We start from the raw sequence: 19,438 nt of genomic DNA on the forward strand, positions 1-19,438 counted from the left end.
ACCCTATCTAGCTTAGGGATCGAAGGTTCCTCTAGTAGTTTTGGTTCTGAAACCTCTAACATAGCAAGCAACTTCTTAAACTTAAAGTCTGGCTCCTCCGCAGCCGGAGGGCTAGATGTCGCCGATTCTGACCCAGAAAGAGCGTCCACCGAAGAGTCAGAGTTGTCTTCATCAGCGGAGTTATCCAACGGAGTAGATGACCCCTGGGACGGATAGCTATGGTTCACCTTTCGCTTGCGCTTAGCAGGGCGTGACTTGGCATTAAAAGTCACAGAAACCGTGAAAAACTGATCGGCGAAATCTGGCGGCCAAAGGGTCCCTCCCGCGGGAGGATTAGTAGTGTCACCACCTCCTATGACCCGGACCACAGAGAAACTGATTCGTCTCCTACAACTGCCGGTCAAGAAAGAGGAAGTTAAAGAGGCCACACCCGATCACATGGAGTGCCAAAAAAAGGAAAACTGACGTTCACACATTGACAGAGCCTCATCTCACACATGTCGCAGCATTAAACACAATAAAGAATATTATGCATATATCCCCCCCTGTTCAATAACCCCCTTCCGAGGATATTAACCCCTGATTCTATACAGATAAAAGGAGACACACTGTGAAACTGTCTTCTTACGTTATCATACGTGTATAAATAAAACGATCTTACCAAAATCTACGCCGTGGAACAGGAACACGGCTTTTCAAGTGTGACAGGGTAGTAGCATCGCTCCCGACATGGACTTGAGAGCAGAAAGCAGGCAGCGAAACTCGTCAACCCTGATTGCTTATGGAGCTGTTAATCTGAGTCGTGATGGTTTCGCCGAAAGACTCTCCCTGCATCGCCAGACTAACTTTCAACCATGCTCTCACTGAGAGGCGGACAAGACTACTTAAAACTCCAGTCCCATTCCGAAGAGTACTAGCCTCCATAAGAGACTACTACGAATCTTCTGACACTTCTCTGCCAATCTCCTGTGATGAAAGGCAAAGAATGACTGGGGGATGAGGGGAGTGGGGGAGGTATTTAAGACTTTGGCTGGGGTGTCTTTGCCTCCTCCTGGTGGCCAGGTTCTTATTTCCCACAAGTAATGAATGAAGCCGTGGACTCTCCTCCAATTAAGATGGAAATATAGCAGGTTTTGCAATATATTAAAAAATTGTGTGATTTTTGGGATTGTTTGTACCGAGATTGTCATATGGGTGCAGGTCATTTTTGGTACAGGTTGTATATTTTGTTTTATTTTATTTCAATATTGTGATATTATTTCACTTATCCATTATTATTTTCCCTTTCAATACAGGAAAACCTTTTTTTTTATTAAAGTGATCACAATATTCAATAGTCAAACACAGATGAGCTTGATAACTACTGCAAGATTGAATCTCGTTTTGCCCACAATAGCTTTAATGAACGATAGTGGCTGATGATATTGATACACCAAATGAAACAGTCACACATCTAAAATGGAAGATGTGGACTCATTTTACCTTACATCACATCCCTATCACCTCCACAGTCAATAAGAAACATTGACAACATGCAACATGGCATCTACTAGTGAGTGCTTCCTTTTATGGTGGGTAAATGAAGGCTGTGTGTCATGCAATTGGGTAGAGTGGTATTTATTTTTAATGTCATTTACAGATAGATATACATTGGGATTGATATCTATATTGATTTCAGAACTGTGGATAAATTGTATCTATGTTTTATTCATGATTTAACATTTAAATATTGATGATGATTAATCTATAGTCATCAAAAATGGCTGTTGCCATTGCTGGCATGGGTTGCACCATATTGTTTCTCTGGTCCGAGCATGTGCATATTGTTGGCCCGTGTGTTAACAGTAAGTCTGTAGGTAATGAGCATTTATCAAGTGCCTTTGGCTGTTGAACTCAATGTGTACATTTTGTGGTAGAAACTTAGTTGATAACTCATAGTTGGGTGGAAAGTCTATGCTGTCCAAGCATATTATGGGTGAATTGTAGGATATCCAACTTGCAATATCTCTTTTTGTTTGCATTCTGATGAACAAAAAGGCTTATCAGGAGCTGTAAAACAGCTTATAAACACTACTACAAAGAATTGACCACTTTGTTGGAACCATTTTTAACAGTGAGGTGCCAATGATCGTAATTACCTGTGATTTCGTAGATAAGGAAATACATAATACAGAAGTCGGGAGATTAATGGGACAGCCTTCTCCTTCTCATCACTTCTGTAAACCATGTCTAGAAGAGTAGCCAAAACCTTTCATATGGGGAAAGAGAAAATTGGAATACAAGCATGAGACTAATGTTTATAATGTGTAAGAAACAAAAACATAATTTATGCTTACCTGATAAATTCCTTTCTCCTGTAGTGTAGTCAGTCCACGGGTCATCCATTACTTATGGAATATTTCTCTTCCTAACAGGAAACTGCAAGAGAATTACCCAGCAGAGCTTGCTATATAGCTCCTCCCCTCACCTATCATACTCAGTCATTCGACCAAAGCAGACGAGAAAGGAGAAACCATAGGGTACAGTGGTGACTGGAGTTTAATTAAAATTTAGACCTGCCGTAAAAACAGGGCGGGCCGTGGACTGACTACACTACAGGAGAAAGGAATTTATCAGGTAAGCATAAATTATGTTTTCTCCTGTTAAGTGTAGTCAGTCCACGGGTCATCCATTACTTATGGAATACCAATACCAAAGCTAAAGTACACGGATGAAGGGAGGGACAAGGCAGGAACATTAAACAGAAGGAACCACTGCCTGAAGTACCCTTCTCCCAAAAATAGCCTCCGACGAAGTATCAAATTTGTAAAATTTTGAAAAAGTGTGAAGCGAAGACCAAGTCGCAGCCTTGCAAATCTGTTCAACAGAGGCCTCATTTTTAAAGGCCCAGGTGGAAGCCACAGCTCTAGTAGAATGAGCTGTAATCCTTTCAGGAGGCTGCTGTCCAGCAGTCTCATAGGCTAAGCGTATTATGCTACGAAGCCAAAAAGAGAGAGAGGTAGCGAAGCCTTTTGACCTCTCCTCTGTCCAGAGTAAACGACAAACAGGGAAGAAGTTTGACGAAAATCCTTAGTTGCCTGCAAATAGAATTTCAGGGCACGGACTACGTTCAGATTATGCAAAAGTCGTTCCTTCTTTGAAGAAGGGTTAGGACACAGAGATGGAACAACAATCTCTTGATTGATATTCCTGATAGTAACTACCTTAGGTAAGAACCCAGGTTTAGTACGCAGGACTACCTTGTCTGAATGAAAAATCAGATAAGGAGAATCACAATGTAAGGCAGATAACTCAGAGACTCTTCGAGCCGAGGAAATAGCCATCAAAAACAGAACTTTCCAAGATAACAACTTGATATCAATGGAATGAAGGGGTTCAAATGGAACGCCTTGAAGAACATTAAGAACTAAGTTTAAGCTCCACGGCGGAGCAACAGACTTAAACACAGGCTTAATCCTAGTTAAAGCCTGACAGAAAGCCTGAACGTCTGGAACTTCAGCCAGACGTTTGTGTAGAAGAATAGACAGAGCAGAAATCTAAGCGTATTATGCTACGAAGCCAAAAAGAGAGAGAGGTAGCGAAGCCTTTTGACCTCTCCTCTGTCCAGAGTAAACGACAAACAGGGAAGAAGTTTGACGAAAATCCTTAGTTGCCTGCAAATAGAATTTCAGGGCACGGACTACGTTCAGATTATGCAAAAGTCGTTCCTTCTTTGAAGAAGGGTTAGGACACAGAGATGGAACAACAATCTCTTGATTGATATTCCTGATAGTAACTACCTTAGGTAAGAACCCAGGTTTAGTACGCAGGACTACCTTGTCTGAATGAAAAATCAGATAAGGAGAATCACAATGTAAGGCAGATAACTCAGAGACTCTTCGAGCCGAGGAAATAGCCATCAAAAACAGAACTTTCCAAGATAACAACTTGATATCAATGGAATGAAGGGGTTCAAATGGAACGCCTTGAAGAACATTAAGAACTAAGTTTAAGCTCCACGGCGGAGCAACAGACTTAAACACAGGCTTAATCCTAGTTAAAGCCTGACAGAAAGCCTGAACGTCTGGAACTTCAGCCAGACGTTTGTGTAGAAGAATAGACAGAGCAGAAATCTGTCCCTTTAACGAACTAGTAGATAAGCCCTTTTCTAAACCCTCTTGTAGAAAGGACAATATCCTAGGAATCCTAACCTTACTCCATGAGTAACTCTTGGATTCGCACCAACGTAAATATTTACTCCATATTTTATGGTAAATTTTTCTGGTAACAGGCTTCCTAGCCTGTATTAAGGTATCAATAACCGACTCCGAGAAACCACGCTTTGATAGAATCAAGCGTTCAATCTCCATGCAGTCAGCCTCAGAGAAATTAGATTTGGATGTTTGAAAGGACCCTGAATTAGAAGGTCCTGTCTCAGAGGCAGAGACCACGGTGGACAGGACGACATGTCCACTAGGTCTGCATACCAGGTCCTGCGTGGCCACGCAGGCGCTATCAGAATCACCGAAGCTCTCTCCTGTTTGATCTTGGCAATCAAACGAGGAAGCATTGGGAATGGTGGAAACACATAAGCCATGTTGAAGACCCAAGGGGCTGTCAGAGCATCTATCAGCACCGCTCCCGGGTCCCTGGACCTGGATCCGTAACAAGGAAGCTTGGCGTTCTGACGAGACGCCATGAGATCCAGATCTGGTTTGCCCCAACGACGAATCAGTTGAGCAAAGACCTCCGGATGGAGCTCCCACTCTCCCGGATGAAAAGTCTGGCGACTTAGAAAATCCGCCTCCCAGTTCTCCACGCCTGGGATGTAGATCGCTGACAGGTGGCAAGAGTGAGACTCTGCCCAGCGAATTATCTTTGAGACTTCCAACATCGCTAGGGAACTTCTGGTTCCCCCCTTGATGGTTGATGTAAGCCACAGTCGTGATGTTGTCCGACTGAAATCTGATGAACCTCAGAGTTGCTAACTGAGGCCAAGCTAGGAGAGCATTGAATATTGCTCTTAACTCCAGAATATTTATTGGGAGGAGTTTCTCCTCCTGAGTCCATAATCCCTGAGCTTTCAGGGAATTCCAGACTGCTCCCCAGCCTAGAAGGCTGGTGTCTGTTGTTACAATCGTCCAATCTGGCCTGCGAAAGGTCATCCCCTTGGACAGATGTGGCCGAGAGAGTCACCATAGAAGAGAATCTCTGGTCTTTTGATCCAGATTTAGTAGGGGGGACAAATCTGAGTAATCCCCGTTCCACTGACTTAGCATGCACAATTGCAGCGGTCTGAGATGCAGGCGCGCAAATGGTACTATGTCCATTGCCGCTACCATTAAGCCGATTACTTCCATGCACTGAGCTACTGACGGGTGTGGAATGGAGTGAAGGACGCGCAAGCATTTAGAAGTTTTAATAACCTGGCCTCTGTCAGGTAAATTTTCATCTCTACAGAATCTATAAGAGTCCCTAGAAAGGGAACTCTTGTAAGTGGTAATAGAGAACTCTTTTCCACGTTCACCTTCCACCCATGCGACCTCAGAAATGCCAGAACTATCTCTGTATGAGACTTGGCAGTTTGAAAACTTGACGCTTGTATCAGAATGTCGTCTAGGTACGGAGTCACCGCTATGCCTCGCGGTCTTAGTACCGCCAGAAGTGATCCTAGAATTTTGTAAAGATTCTTGGGGCCGTAGCTAATCCGAAGGGAAGAGCTACAAACTGGTAATGCCTGTCTAGGAAGGCAAATCTCAGATACCGGTAATGGTCCTTGTGAATCGGTATGTGAAGGTAGGCATCCTTTAAGTCCACCGTGGTCATGTACTGACCCTCTTGGATCATGGGAAGGATGGTTCGAATAGTTTCCATTTTGAATGATGGAACTCTTAGAAATTTGTTTAGGATTTTTAAGTCCAAGATTGGTCTGAAGGTTCCCTCTTTTTTGGGAACCACAAATAGATTTGAATAGAATCCCTGCCCGTGTTCCGTCCGCGGAACTGGGTGGATTACCCCCATTAGTAAGAGGTCTTGTACACAGCGTAGAAACGCCTCTTTCTTTGTTTGGTTTGCTGATAACCTTAAAAGATGAAATCTCCCCCGTGGAGGAGAAGTTTTGAAGTCCAGGAGATATCCCTGAGATATGATCTCCAACGCCCAGGGATCCTGGACATCTCTTGCCCAAGCCTGGGCGAAGAGAGAAAGTCTGCCCCCCACTAGATCCGTTTCCGGATAGGGGGCCCTCTCTTCATGCTGTCTTGGGGGCAGCAGCAGGTTTCTTGGCCTGCTTGCCCCTGTTCCAGGTCTGGTTAACTTTCCAGCCCTGCCTGTAACGAGCAACAGCTCCTTCCTGTTTTGGAGCGGAGGAAGTTGATGCTGCTCCTGCCTTGAAGTTACGAAAGGCACGAAAATTAGACTGTTTGGCCTTTAATTTGGCCCTGTCCTGAGGTAGAGCATGGCCCTTTCCTCCCGTAATGTCAGCAATAATTTCTTTCAAGCCGGGCCCGAATAAGGTCTGCCCTTTGAAAGGAATATTAAGCAATTTGGATTTAGAAGTCACGTCAGCTGACCAGGATTTAAGCCACAGCGCTCTGCGCGCTTAAATGGCGAATCCGGAGTTCTTAGCCGTAAGTTTGGTTAAGTGTACGACGGCATCAGAAACAAATGAGTTAGCTAGCTTAAGGGTTTTAAGCTTGTTCATAATTTCATCCAATGGAGCTGTGCGAATGGTCTCTTCCAGAGACTCAAACCAGAATGCCGCCGCAGCAGTAACAGGCGCGATGCATGCAAGGGGTTGTAATATAAAACCTTGTTGAACAAACATTTTCTTAAGGTAACCCTCTAACTTTTTATCCATTGGATCTGAAAAAGCACAGCTATCCTCCACCGGGATAGTGGTGCGCTTAGCCAAAGTAGAAACTGCTCCCTCCACCTTAGGGACCGTCTGCCATAAGTCCCGTGTGGTGGCGTCTATTGGAAACATTTTTCTAAATATAGGAGGTGGTGAAAAGGGCACACCGGGTCTATCCCACTCCTTGTTAACAATTTCTGTAAGCCTTTTAGGTATAGGAAAAACGTCAGTACACACCGGTACCGCAAAATATTTATCCAGCCTACATACTTTCTCTGGAATTGCAACCGTGTTACAATCATTCAGAGCCGCCAATACCTCCCCTAGCAATACGCGGAGGTTCTCAAGCTTAAATTTAACATTTGAAATCTCTGAATCCAGTTTATCCGGATCAGACCCGTCACCCACAGAATGAAGCTCTCCGTCCTCATGTTCTGCAAATTGTGACGCAGTATCAGACATGGCTCTACCATTATCAGCGCGCTCTGTTCTAACTCCAGAGTGATCGCGCTTACCTCTTAATTCTGGCAATTTAGACAGTACTTCTGTCATAACAGTAGCCATGTCTTGCAAAGTGATTTGTATGGGTCGCCCTGATGTACTTGGCGCCACAATATCACGCACCTCCTGAGCGGGAGGCGAAGGTACTGACACGTGAGGAGAGTTAGTCGGCATAACTTCCCCCTCGTTGTCTGGTGATAATTTCTTAACATATAAAGTTTGACTTTTATTTAAAGTGTCTATACATTGAGTGCACAAATTTCTATTGGGCTCCACATTGGCCTTTAAACATAGTGAACAAAGAGATTCATCTGAGTCAGACATGTTTAAACAAACTAGCAATGAGACTAGCAAACTTGGAAATACTTTTCAAAATTAATTTACAAGCAATATAAAAAACGTTACTGTGCCTTTAAGAAGCACAGAAAAACTAACACAGTTGAAATAACAATGATCAAAAATAGTTATAGCAACCAAATTTTCACAGTAAATGTATTAAGTTAGCAAAGGATTGCACCCACCAGCAAATGGATGATTAACCCCTTAGTACCCAAAAACGGATAACAATTATATAATTAACGTTTTTCTCACAGTCAAATACACTGTCACAGGACTACTGTGACTGATTACCTCCCTCAAAATGGATTTTGAAGACCCCTGAGCTCTCTAGAGACGATCTGGATCATGGAGGATGAAGTAGACAGATTGTGACTGAATTTTTACTGTGTAAAAAAGCGCTAAAATAGGCCCCTACCACTCATATTACAACAGTGGGGAAGCTCAGAAACTGTTTCTATGCAGAAAACAAAAATGGCCATGTGGTAAAAATCATGCCCCAATAAGTTTTATCACCAAGTACCTCACAAAAAACGATTAACATGCCAGTAAACGTTTTAAACATACATTTGAAAGCTATGTATTATTATTAATAAGCCTGCTACCAGTCGCTTTTACTGCAGTTAAGGCTCATACATTATTTCAGTATTAACAGTATTTTCAGAGTCAATTCCATTCCTTAGAAAATACATTCAGTGCACACACACACACACATCAGCCTGATACCAGTCGCTATCGCTGCATTTAAGGCTGAACTTACTTTACAATGGTATCAGCAGTATTTTCTCAGTCAATTCCATTCCTCAGAAAATAAATTACTGCGCATACCTCATTTGTTGCAGGGGGACCCTGCATGCTATTCCCCTTCTCTGAAGTTACCTCACGCCTCAGATGAGAAACAGCCAGTGGATCTTAGTTACGTCTGCTAAGACCATAGAAAGAAACCCAGGCAGATTCTTCTTCTAATGCTGCCTGAGAATAAACAGCACACTCCGGTGCCATTTAAAAATAACAAACTTTTGATTGTAGAAATAAACTAAGTTAAAAAAACACCACAGATCTCTCACAGCTTCCTTTTTAGTTAGGCTGCAAGAGAATGACTGAGTATGATAGGTGAGGGGAGGAGCTATATAGCAAGCTCTGCTGGGTAATTCTCTTGCAGTTTCCTGTTAGGAAGAGAAATATTCCATAAGTAATGGATGACCCGTGGACTGACTACACTTAACAGGAGAAAGTATATTCACTATTAGCATTTTGTTCATAGGTGAAATATTGTGTTATTTACTATCTCTTTAACTGCTAGAAACAGATTTTGTTAAAGGTGATTGCTATAAAAATTAATCACTGTATAAAATTGGTAAATCCCTTAACAAGTGTAGAACAATGATTATTGCTAATGAAAAGTAGAACTGACCTCTGCAAGAATTGAAAGAGCCTGAACGCTGTAGATAGATGGTGCAGATGCAGACACCATGGAGGACTGGGCAGCAGCAGCAGAATCGTCTATTAACCGTAAATAATTCAATCATGAACATTCCTCAGTTAAATACATCATAAGGGAATAATACACAATAAAAAGAAAAAATGTACACAGCATATAAGTATGTATTTTGGCTAGATCTACACAGATTTTTCTAAAATATAACACATTGTGGTTATTAATAATAATATTAATAATAATTTTTAAACTTAATGCTCTGTTGTGTTCAGAAAAGACTCAGTCTTTGCAAGATAAACATCTACTAGGAAAATGATTGTTTCTACACCCATTATATGATCACAGATATTTTCAGTCAAGAATGATACAATATATTTAACCCTAGAGCAGTCAGCTATCTCTGCTAAGCAACTACTGTTTCAGAACCTCTGGCTCTCCTCTATGTACAGGACAACAGCAAAGAAAGCTGATATATTAACAACACAAATAGGTAGATGTTATGGCTTCATACCATATAATTCCTCATAGGCATCTGTGTCATCAAAAGAAACCTGCGGTTGTGCTTTCACCTCCAAATTTCTGCTCAACCAGCTGGTCTGTTCCAGGGAGGAACCAGCAACATTTCCCACTGCTTCCAGGATCTTCTGTGTCACCTCCTGGGGACAGAAATTGAACAATTAATGAAAATTTAATGGGGTCTAAAATACCATAAATAGTATTGGTTTTAAAGGCCTATTGTAAAAATGAGATCTATGAGGAGTGGATGAATAATGTAGGCAACTAGTGAGTATTTTACCTGGAGATCCCTTTGGTCCTTCTTGTTTTCTATATTCGGTGTCCTGGTCACAAAATCATTCAACATACTGTAAAGAAGTAAAAACAAAAAACATAATTTATGTAAGAACTTACCTGATAAATTAATTTCTTTCATATTAGCAAGAGTCCATGAGCTAGTGACGTATGGGATATACATTCCTACCAGGAGGGGCAAAGTTTCCCAAACCTCAAAATGCCTATAAATACACCCCTCACCACACAGACAAATCAGTTTAACGAATAGCCAAGAAGTGGGGTGATAAAAAAGTGCGAAAGCATAAAAAATAAGGAATTGGAATAATTGTGCTTTATACAAAAAAATCATACCACCACAAAAAGGGCGGGCCTCATGGACTCTTGCTAATATGAAAGAAATGAATTTATCAGGTAAGTTCTTACATAAATTATGTTTTCTTTCATGTAATTAGCAAGAGTCCATGAGCTAGTGACGTATGGGATAATGACTACCCAAGATGTGGATCTTTCCACGCAAGAGTCACTAGAGAGGGAGGGATAAAATAAAGACAGCCAATTCCGCTGAAAAATAATCCACACCCAAAATAAAGTATAATATGAAAAATATAAGCAGAAGATTCAAACTGAAACAGCTGCCTGAAGTACTTTTCTACCAAAAACTGCTTCAGAAGAAGAAAATACATCAAAATGGTAGAATTTAGTAAAAGTATGCAAAGAAGACCAAGTTGCTGCTTTGCAAATCTGATCAACCGAAGCTTCATTCATAAATGCCCAGGAAGTAGACACTGACCTAGTAGAATGAGCTGTAATCCTTTGAGGCGGAGTTTTACCCGACTCGACATAAGCATGATGAATTAAAGATTTCAACCAAGATGCCAAAGAAATGGCAGAAGCTTTCTGGCCTTTTCTAGAACCGGAAAAGATGACAAATAGACTAGAAGTCTTACGGAAAGACTTAGTAGCTTCAACATAATATTTCAAAGCTCTAACAACACCCAAAGAATGCAATGATTTCTCCTTAGAATTCTTAGGATTAGGACATAATGAAGGAACCACAATTTCTCTACTAATGTTGTTGGAATTCACAACCTTAGGTAAAAATTCAAAAGAAGTTCGCAACACCGCCTTATCCTGATGAAAAATCAGAAAAGGAGACTCACAAGAAAGAGCAGACATCTGCAGAAGAGATGGCCAAAAGGAACAAAACTTTCCAAGAAAGTAATTTAATGTCCAATGAATGCATAGGTTCAAACGGAGGAGCTTGAAGAGCCCCCAGAACCAAATTCAAACTCCAAGGAGGAGAAATTGACTTAATGACAGGTTTTATACGAACCAAGGCTTGTACAAAACAATGAATATCAGGAAGATTAGCAATATTACTGTGAAAAAGAACAGAAAGAGCAGAGATGTGTCCTTTCAAGGAACTTGCAGACAAACCTTTATCCAAACCATCCTGAAGAAACTGCAAAATTCTCGGAATTCTAAAAGAATGCCAAGAAAAATGATGAGAAAGACACCAAGAAATATACGTCTTCCAGACTCTATAATATATTTCTCTAGAAACAGATTTACGAGCCTGTAACATAGTATTAATCACAGAGTCAGAGAAACCTCTTTCACCAAGAATCAAGCGTTCAATCTCCATTCCTTTAAATTTAAGGATTTGAGATCCTGATGGAAGAAAGGACCTTGCGACAGAAGGTCTGGTCTTAACGGAAGAGTCCACGGCTGGCAAGAAGCCATCCGGACAAGATCCGCATACCAAAACCTGTGAGGCCATGCTGGAGCTACCAGCAGAACAAACGAGCATTCCTTCAGAATCTTGGAGATTACTCTTGGAAGAAGAACTAGAGGCGGAAAGATATAGGCAGGATGAAACTTCCAAGGAAGTGATAATGCATCCACTGCCTCCGCCTGAGGATCCCGGGATCTGGACAAATACCTGGGAAGTTTCTTGTTTAGATGAGAAGCCATCAGATCTATTTCTGGAAGTTCCCACATTTGAACAATCTGAAGAAATACCTCTGGGTGAAGAGACCATTCGCCCGGATGCAACGTTTGGCGACTGAGATAATCCGCTTCCCAATTGTCTATACCTGGGATATGAACCGCAGAGATTAGACAGGAGCTGGATTCCGCCCAAACCAGAATTCGAGATACTTCTTTCATAGCCAGAGGACTGCGAGTCCCTCCTTGATGATTGATGTATGCCACAGTTGTGACATTGTCTGTCTGAAAACAAATGAACGACTCTCTCTTCAGAAGAGGCCAAGACTGAAGAGCTCTGAAAATTGCACGTAGTTCCAAAATATTGATCGGTAATCTCACCTCCTGAGATTCCCAAACCCCTTGTGCCGTCAGAGACCCCCACACAGCTCCCCAACCTGTAAGACTTGCATCTGTTGAAATTACAGTCCAGGTCGGAAGAACAAAAGAAGCCCCCTGAACTAAACGATGGTGATCTGTCCACCACGTCAGAGAGTGTCGTACAATCGGTTTTAAAGATATTAATTGAGATATCTTTGTGTAATCCCTGCACCATTGGTTCAGCATACAAAGCTGAAGAGGTCGCATGTGAAAACGAGCAAAGGGGTTTGCGTCCGATGCAGCAGTCATAAGACCTAGAATTTCCATGCATAAGGCTACCGAAGGGAATGATTGTGACTGAAGGTTTCGACAAGCTGAAATCAATTTTAGACGTCTCTTGTCTGTCAAAGACAGAGTCATGGACACTGAATCTATCTGGAAACCCAAAAAGGTTACCCTTGTCTGAGGAATCAATGAACTTTTTAGTGAATTGATCCTCCAACCATGATCTTGAAGAAACAACACAAGTTGATTCGTATGAGATTCTGCTAAATGTGAAGACTGAGCAAGTACCAAGATATCGTCCAAATAAGGAAATACCACAATACCCTGTTCTCTGATTACAGACAGAAGGGCACCGAGAACCTTTGTAAAAATTCTTGGAGCTGTTGCTAGGCCAAACGGCAGGGCCACAAACTGGTAATGCTTGTCCAGGAAAGAGAATCTCAGAAACTGATAGTGAGCTGGATGAATCGGAATATGCAGATATGCATCCTGTAAATCTATTGTAGACATATAATGCCCTTGCTGAACAAAAGGCAGAATAGTCCTTATAGTTACCATTTTGAATGTTGGTATCCTTACATAACGATTCAATATTTTTAGATCCAGAACTGGTCTGAAGGAATTCTCCTTCTTTGGTACAATGAAGAGATTCGAATAAAACCCCAGCCCCTGTTCCAGAACTGGAACTGGCATAATTACTCCAGCCAACTCTAGATCTGAAACACATTTCAGAAATGCTTGAGCTTTCGCTGGGTTTACTGGGACACGGGAAAGAAAAAATCTCTTTGCAGGAGGTCTTATCTTGAAACCAATTCTGTACCCTTCTGAAACAATGTTCTGAATCCAAAGATTGTGAACAGAATTGATCCAAATTCTGCCCCCTACCAGCTGGGCTGGAATGAGGGCCGCACCTTCATGTGGACTTAGAAGCTGGCTTTGCTTTTCTAGAAGGCTTGGATTTATTCCAGACTGGAGATGGTTTCCAAACTGAAACTGCTCCTGAGGATGAAGGATCAGGCTTTTGTTCTTTGTTGAAACGAAAGGAACGAAAACGATTATTAGCCCTGTTTTTACCCTTAGATTTTTTATCCTGAGGTAAAAAAGTTCCTTTCCCACCAGTAACAGTTGAGATAATAGAATCCAACTGAGAACCAAATAATTTATTACCCTGGAAAGAAAGGGAAAGTAGAGTCGATTTAGAAGACATATCAGCATTCCAAGTTTTAAGCCATAAAGCTCTTCTAGCTAAAATAGCTAGAGACATAAACCTGACATCAACTCTGATAATATCAAAAATGGCATCACAGATAAAATTATTAGCATGTTGAAGAAGAATAATAATGTTATGAGAATCATGATCTGTTACTTGTTGCGCTAAAGTTTCCAACCAAAAAGTTGAAGCTGCAGCAACATCCGCCAAAGATATAGCAGGTCTAAGAAGATTACCTGAACACAAATAAGCTTTTCTTAGAAAGGATTCAATTTTCCTATCTAAAGGATCCTTAAAGAAAGTACCATCTGACGTAGGAATAGTAGTACGTTTAGCAAGGGTAGAGATAGCCCCATCAACTTTAGGGATTTTGTCCCAAAACTCTAATCTGTCGGACGGCACAGGATATAATTGCTTAAAACGTTTAGAAGGAGTAAATGAATTACCCAAATTGTTCCATTCCTTGGAAATTACTTCAGAAATAGCACCAGGAACAGGAAAAACTTCTGGAATAACGACAGGAGATTTAAAGACCTTGTCTAAACGTTTAGATTTAGTATCAAGAGGACCAGAATCCTCAATTTCTAATGCAATTAGGACTTCTTTAAGTAAAGAACGAATAAATTCCATTTTAAATAAATATGAAGATTTATCAGCATCAACCTCTGAGGCAGAATCCTCTGAACCAGAAGAATCATTAGAATCAGAATGATGATGTTCATTTAAAAATTCATCTGGATTAAGAGAAGTTTTTAAAGACTTTTTATGTTTACTAGAAGGAGGAATAAGAGACATAGCCTTCTTAATAGATTCAGAAACAAAATCTCTTATGTTATCAGGAACATTCTGAACATTAGATGTTGATGGAACTGCAACAGGTAATGGTACTTTACTAAAGGAAATATGTTCTGCATTAACAAGTTTGTCATGACATTTAATACAAACAACAGCTGGAGGAATAGCTACCAAAAGTTTACAGCAGATACACTTAGCTTTGGTAGTTCCAGCACCAGGCAGCGATTTTCCTGAAGTATCTTCTGACTCAGATGCAACGTGAGACATCTTGCAATATGTAAGAGAAAAAACAACATATAAAGCAAAATTGATCAAATTCCTTAAATGACAGTTTCAGGAATGGGAAAAAAATGCCAAAGAACAAGCTTCTAGCAACCAGAAGCAATGAAAAATGAGACTTAAATAATGTGGAGACAAAAGCGACGCCCATATTTTTTTAGCGCCAAATAAGACGCCCACATTATTTGGCGCCTAAATGCTTTTGGCGCCAAAAATGACGCCACATCCGGAACGCCGACATTTTTGGCGCAAAAGAGCGTCAAAAAATGACGCAACTTCCGGCGACACGTATGACGCCGGAAACAGAAAAGATTTTTTGCGCCAAAAAAGTCCGCGCCAAGAATGACGCAATAAAATGAAGCATTTTCAGCCCCCGCGAGCCTAACAGCCCACAGGGAAAAAGTCAAATTTTTTAAGGTAAGAAAAAATGATTGATTCAAATGCATTATCCCAAATATGAAACTGACTGTCTGAAAAAAAGGAATGTTGAACATCCTGAGTCAAGGCAAATAAATGTTTGAATACATATATTTAGAACTTTATAAAAAAGTGCCCAACCATAGCTTTAGAGTGTCACAGAAAATAAGACTTACTTACCCCAGGACACTCATCTACATGTTTGTAGAAAGCCAAACCAGTACTGAAACGAAAATCAGCAGAGGTAATGTTATATATATAAGAGTATATCGTCGATCTGAAAAGGGAGGTAAGAGATGAATCTCTACGACCGATAACAGAGAACCTATGAAATAGACCCCGTAGAAGGAGATCATTGAATTCAAATAGGCAATACTCTCCTCACATCCCTCTGACATTCACTGCACGCTGAGAGGAAAACCGGGCTCCAACCTGCTGCGGAGCGCATATCAATGTAGAATCTAGCACAAACTTACTTCACCACCTCCATAGGAGGCAAAGTTTGTAAAACTGATTTGTGGGTGTGGTGAGGGGTGTATTTATAGGCATTTTGAGGTTTGGGAAACTTTGCCCCTCCTGGTAGGAATGTATATCCCATACGTCACTAGCTCATGGACTCTTGCTAATTACATGAAAGAAATACTGATGTTGTGGGCTTTATTTTTAAATCGAGCTGCAGATAATTGATTATGCTTCATACACTAAAGTGATGTAATGGCTAAGAATGTAAAATGTGCTCACTTTTATATCAAAAAGCCACTGATAAGGAATACAAATGTGATTCTGTAGTACTGCAGATTTGTTTCATAAACATTTATGGCATCTTACATGGAAAAAAAAATTTAAGATTCTTTTGTAATGCTCCAACAGATTCCATAGTTCTACACAGGGAATGCAGACGTGGACTACAGGGACCCACTCACTAGAGAATTTACAATCTAAGAGTTAGTTAAATGCATAGCTTCTTTTATTTGTTTATTTAGCACATATATGGTACACTATGCATCTGAAACTAAAGTCAGAATAATGTTCTCCAAAAATAACAAAAATTAACAACAGATTTATCATTGAATCAGTTTCTACAAATTAAAAGTCACATTTACATACTAGTATGCATATAGTCTTATGAGTATGTTTGGGGAAAACTCCATACTGTTGCCTTTGCCTAAGCATTTATAACTGGCTAAGTTAGGTATGCACTATATATAAATGTATGAGCTGAACATTGTGCCTTTCAATATAAAGATGTTGAAAAATATTTAAATATAACCAAAGCAGGTTTAGCCTGTCAATCCATACAGTCCCTGAAGAAAAAGCAATGGTGTATCTTGGCCTAACTAGGTATTCACACAGAGCATCAAAGAGACAGAAGAAAAACCAAGTAGGATAGCTCCAATCATGATAAATAATAAAGTGGACATAAAAGAAAAGCCTTAATCAAATAATCTCCAACATTCAATTTGACAATGTCTTCCTAAATGCCAATAAAGAAACCTAATACCTAAAGCAGTCCTTTTCCCTGGAAAGTTTTATAAAAATAGTTAGTTTAATGGCCACAAAGCATAATAATCAACAGGAATGGAAAAAGCCTTGGAAAAACAAGAATATTACCTCCATACTAGGAGGCAGAATTTAAAAAAATACAAAAGGCTTATGAGTTAAACATAAAAATTGCACTAACAAGCAGAACTTCTAAGCAATGGAGAAGTAACAAAAGCTAAAAAAACTTAATAATAGAAGATTAAACTTTATAGTGCAGAGGACATAGGGGTCATAAACTAACCTATCTTTTATTTTCTTGGGCGGCAAGACTCAGTAATAAATAAATTGTGTATAACAGAATACACTAAGTAGCACTGTATGAAATACAATTTATATATGATTCAAATAAATACAGTAATGCAAAAACAAATTTGCAAATAATCTTAGGGGGAGACGCAAGTAATAAATCCTCAGTTCAAGTGTATACAATGAATGGTATATAATTAAAAAAAGAAAGTTCAACAGAGGATATAGTCTAATACCCACTACACAAATCTAAAATGTCCAGATGCTCCTCTTATAAGGCGTAGTTCCACAAAGCCCAAATGAAGATCTATACATGCAGAGAAAGGAGAGAAGTGCAGACAAAATTCAAGTGTAGAATACAGACTTAATAACAATGCACACGTTATTGAAGCAACTCACAAGATAGACGATTTAAAACAGCACGTCACAAGCGATTAAAAATACACTGGTGTCTATGGGATAATTATGTGGCCGTTCTTTGTATTAAATGTTGTCATCGATCTTCATTTGGGCTTTGTGGAACTACCGTTATAAGAGGAGCAGCTGAACATAGATTTGTGTATGGCAAAGAGAATACCTGAGGTCTCCGTTTGGATTTTCACTACGGGAGTCTTCACATCAGTATACTTCACACGGAACCGCTTGTGACTGAGAAATCAGGGGTTGAGTCTCAACTTTGAACACCAGTGTATTTTTAATCGCTTGTGACGTGCGGTTTTAAATAGTCTATCTTGTGAGTTGCTTCAATAGCGTGTGCATTGTTAATAAAAGTCTGTATTCTACACTTGAATCTCGTCTGCGCTTCTCTCCTTTCTCTGCATTTAAAAGACTCAGTAATGTGCAGCGTATTTACAGGAACATACATCAAATGTTTTGCAGCAGGTTGGGCTAAACTCTCAGCAGAAAAAAACCAAACTGTAATCAAAAAACAATGAGCACCCGCGTAGTACTTCTAATACGTGCATGATAAATACACACCTTGCATTATAGCAAATAGAATAAGCACCCATACAAGGGCATCATGACTGATAAGGGAGATGGGAGAGGTACAGTAGATGAAGGGGTGTCATTTGTCACAATATATTATTTTTTCCTAAAGATCAGATAATTTTGGGAAAAGAATAAAATGATTGTATGAAAAAGTAAGGAGGAACCATGGGATATGGGCCCTAAATGTTGATCCTGAGAAGAAGGAAAAAAGTATAAAACAAAGTAAATAAGGCCTCCTAATGCCAACATAAAACAAATAAATGATTTGCATTAGTAGGAAATCCCACAGCTTCTCTATCCCTAAGCAGGTTACTGCCGATGGTCAAGGTGTTCATTTCAGTTGTAAATCTTGTATGGATACAGTTCTGTTAGGTGATGTTAACAGAACTCAGTGTGTTCCCTCCTAGGAAACCTAAGGACACCTCTGTTAAATTACCAGCCATAGTAAGTAACATAAATTACAATAACTCAATCTAAAAATGTTATAGCTGTCATGAGGGATTGGGACTAGAGTTAACCCCTTGAGAAAAAAAAAAAAACTTACCTTAATAGCAGAAAAAAGCCAGGGGGCGCCAGGTTTAACTGTACAGATTCTTTTAGCAAAACCAGCAATGGCTGATAGTTTTCTTGCATGTCATTGGCTGAAAGTCTGTTGATAAAAGCATACATCAGGTTACGTGGCTGTGCATGTGCTATAAAATGCTCTATTGTTAAGATCACACATTTTACAAATGTTCCCTTGTGCAGCTCTGATTTAGGTAGTTATGCAATGCAGACAAATGTGCAACTCATCATCTGAGGAATTAAATTTAATAAACCTGATCTATTTATTCTATTTCATGAATCAGATAGACAATACAATTTTAAACAACTTTCTAATATACTTCTGTTATCTTATTTGCTTCATTCTCTTGATATTCCTTCCTGAAAAGAATATCTAGATAGGCTCAGTAGCTTCTGATTGGTGGCTGCACATATTTGCCTCATGTGATTGGCTCACCCATGTGCATTGCTATTTCTTTAACAAAGGATATCTAAATATTGAAGCAAATTTGATAATAGAAGTAAATTGGAATTTTGTTTAAAAACAGAATTTATGTTTACCTGATAAATTACTTTCTCCAACGGTGTGTCCGGTCCACGGCGTCATCCTTACTTGTGGGATATTCTCTTCCCCAACAGGAAATGGCAAAGAGCCCAGCAAAGCTGGTCACATGATCCCTCCTAGGCTCCGCCTACCCCAGTCATTCGACCGACGTAAAGGAGGAATATTTGCATAGGAGAAACCATATGATACCGTGGTGACTGTAGTTAAAGAAAATAAATTATCAGACCTGATTAAAAAACCAGGGCGGGCCGTGGACCGGACACACCGTTGGAGAAAGTAATTTATCAGGTAAACATAAATTCTGTTTTCTCCAACATAGGTGTGTCCGGTCCACGGCGTCATCCTTACTTGTGGGAACCA

At 40.1% G+C, this 19,438-nt stretch overlaps 1 protein-coding gene across 1 annotated transcript in view; it reads right to left on the reverse strand.

Annotated features, from left to right (window-relative positions):
- DOP1B (DOP1 leucine zipper like protein B) overlaps positions 1-19,438 on the reverse strand; it is a 593,629-nt gene that overhangs the window by 112,633 nt on the left and 461,558 nt on the right. Inside the window, exons 24-28 of the mRNA XM_053705165.1 lie at positions 18,515-18,619; positions 9,904-9,970; positions 9,619-9,763; positions 9,084-9,172; positions 2,139-2,248 (exon numbers count right to left, since the gene is read on the reverse strand). Of these exons, the coding sequence (XP_053561140.1) occupies positions 2,139-2,248; positions 9,084-9,172; positions 9,619-9,763; positions 9,904-9,970; positions 18,515-18,619 (516 nt within the window). The remainder of the gene's footprint in view (positions 1-2,138; positions 2,249-9,083; positions 9,173-9,618; positions 9,764-9,903; positions 9,971-18,514; positions 18,620-19,438) is intronic.

This window comes from Bombina bombina, chromosome 3 (genome assembly GCF_027579735.1).
Source record: "Bombina bombina isolate aBomBom1 chromosome 3, aBomBom1.pri, whole genome shotgun sequence".
Classification (NCBI taxonomy): Eukaryota; Metazoa; Chordata; class Amphibia; order Anura; family Bombinatoridae; genus Bombina; species Bombina bombina.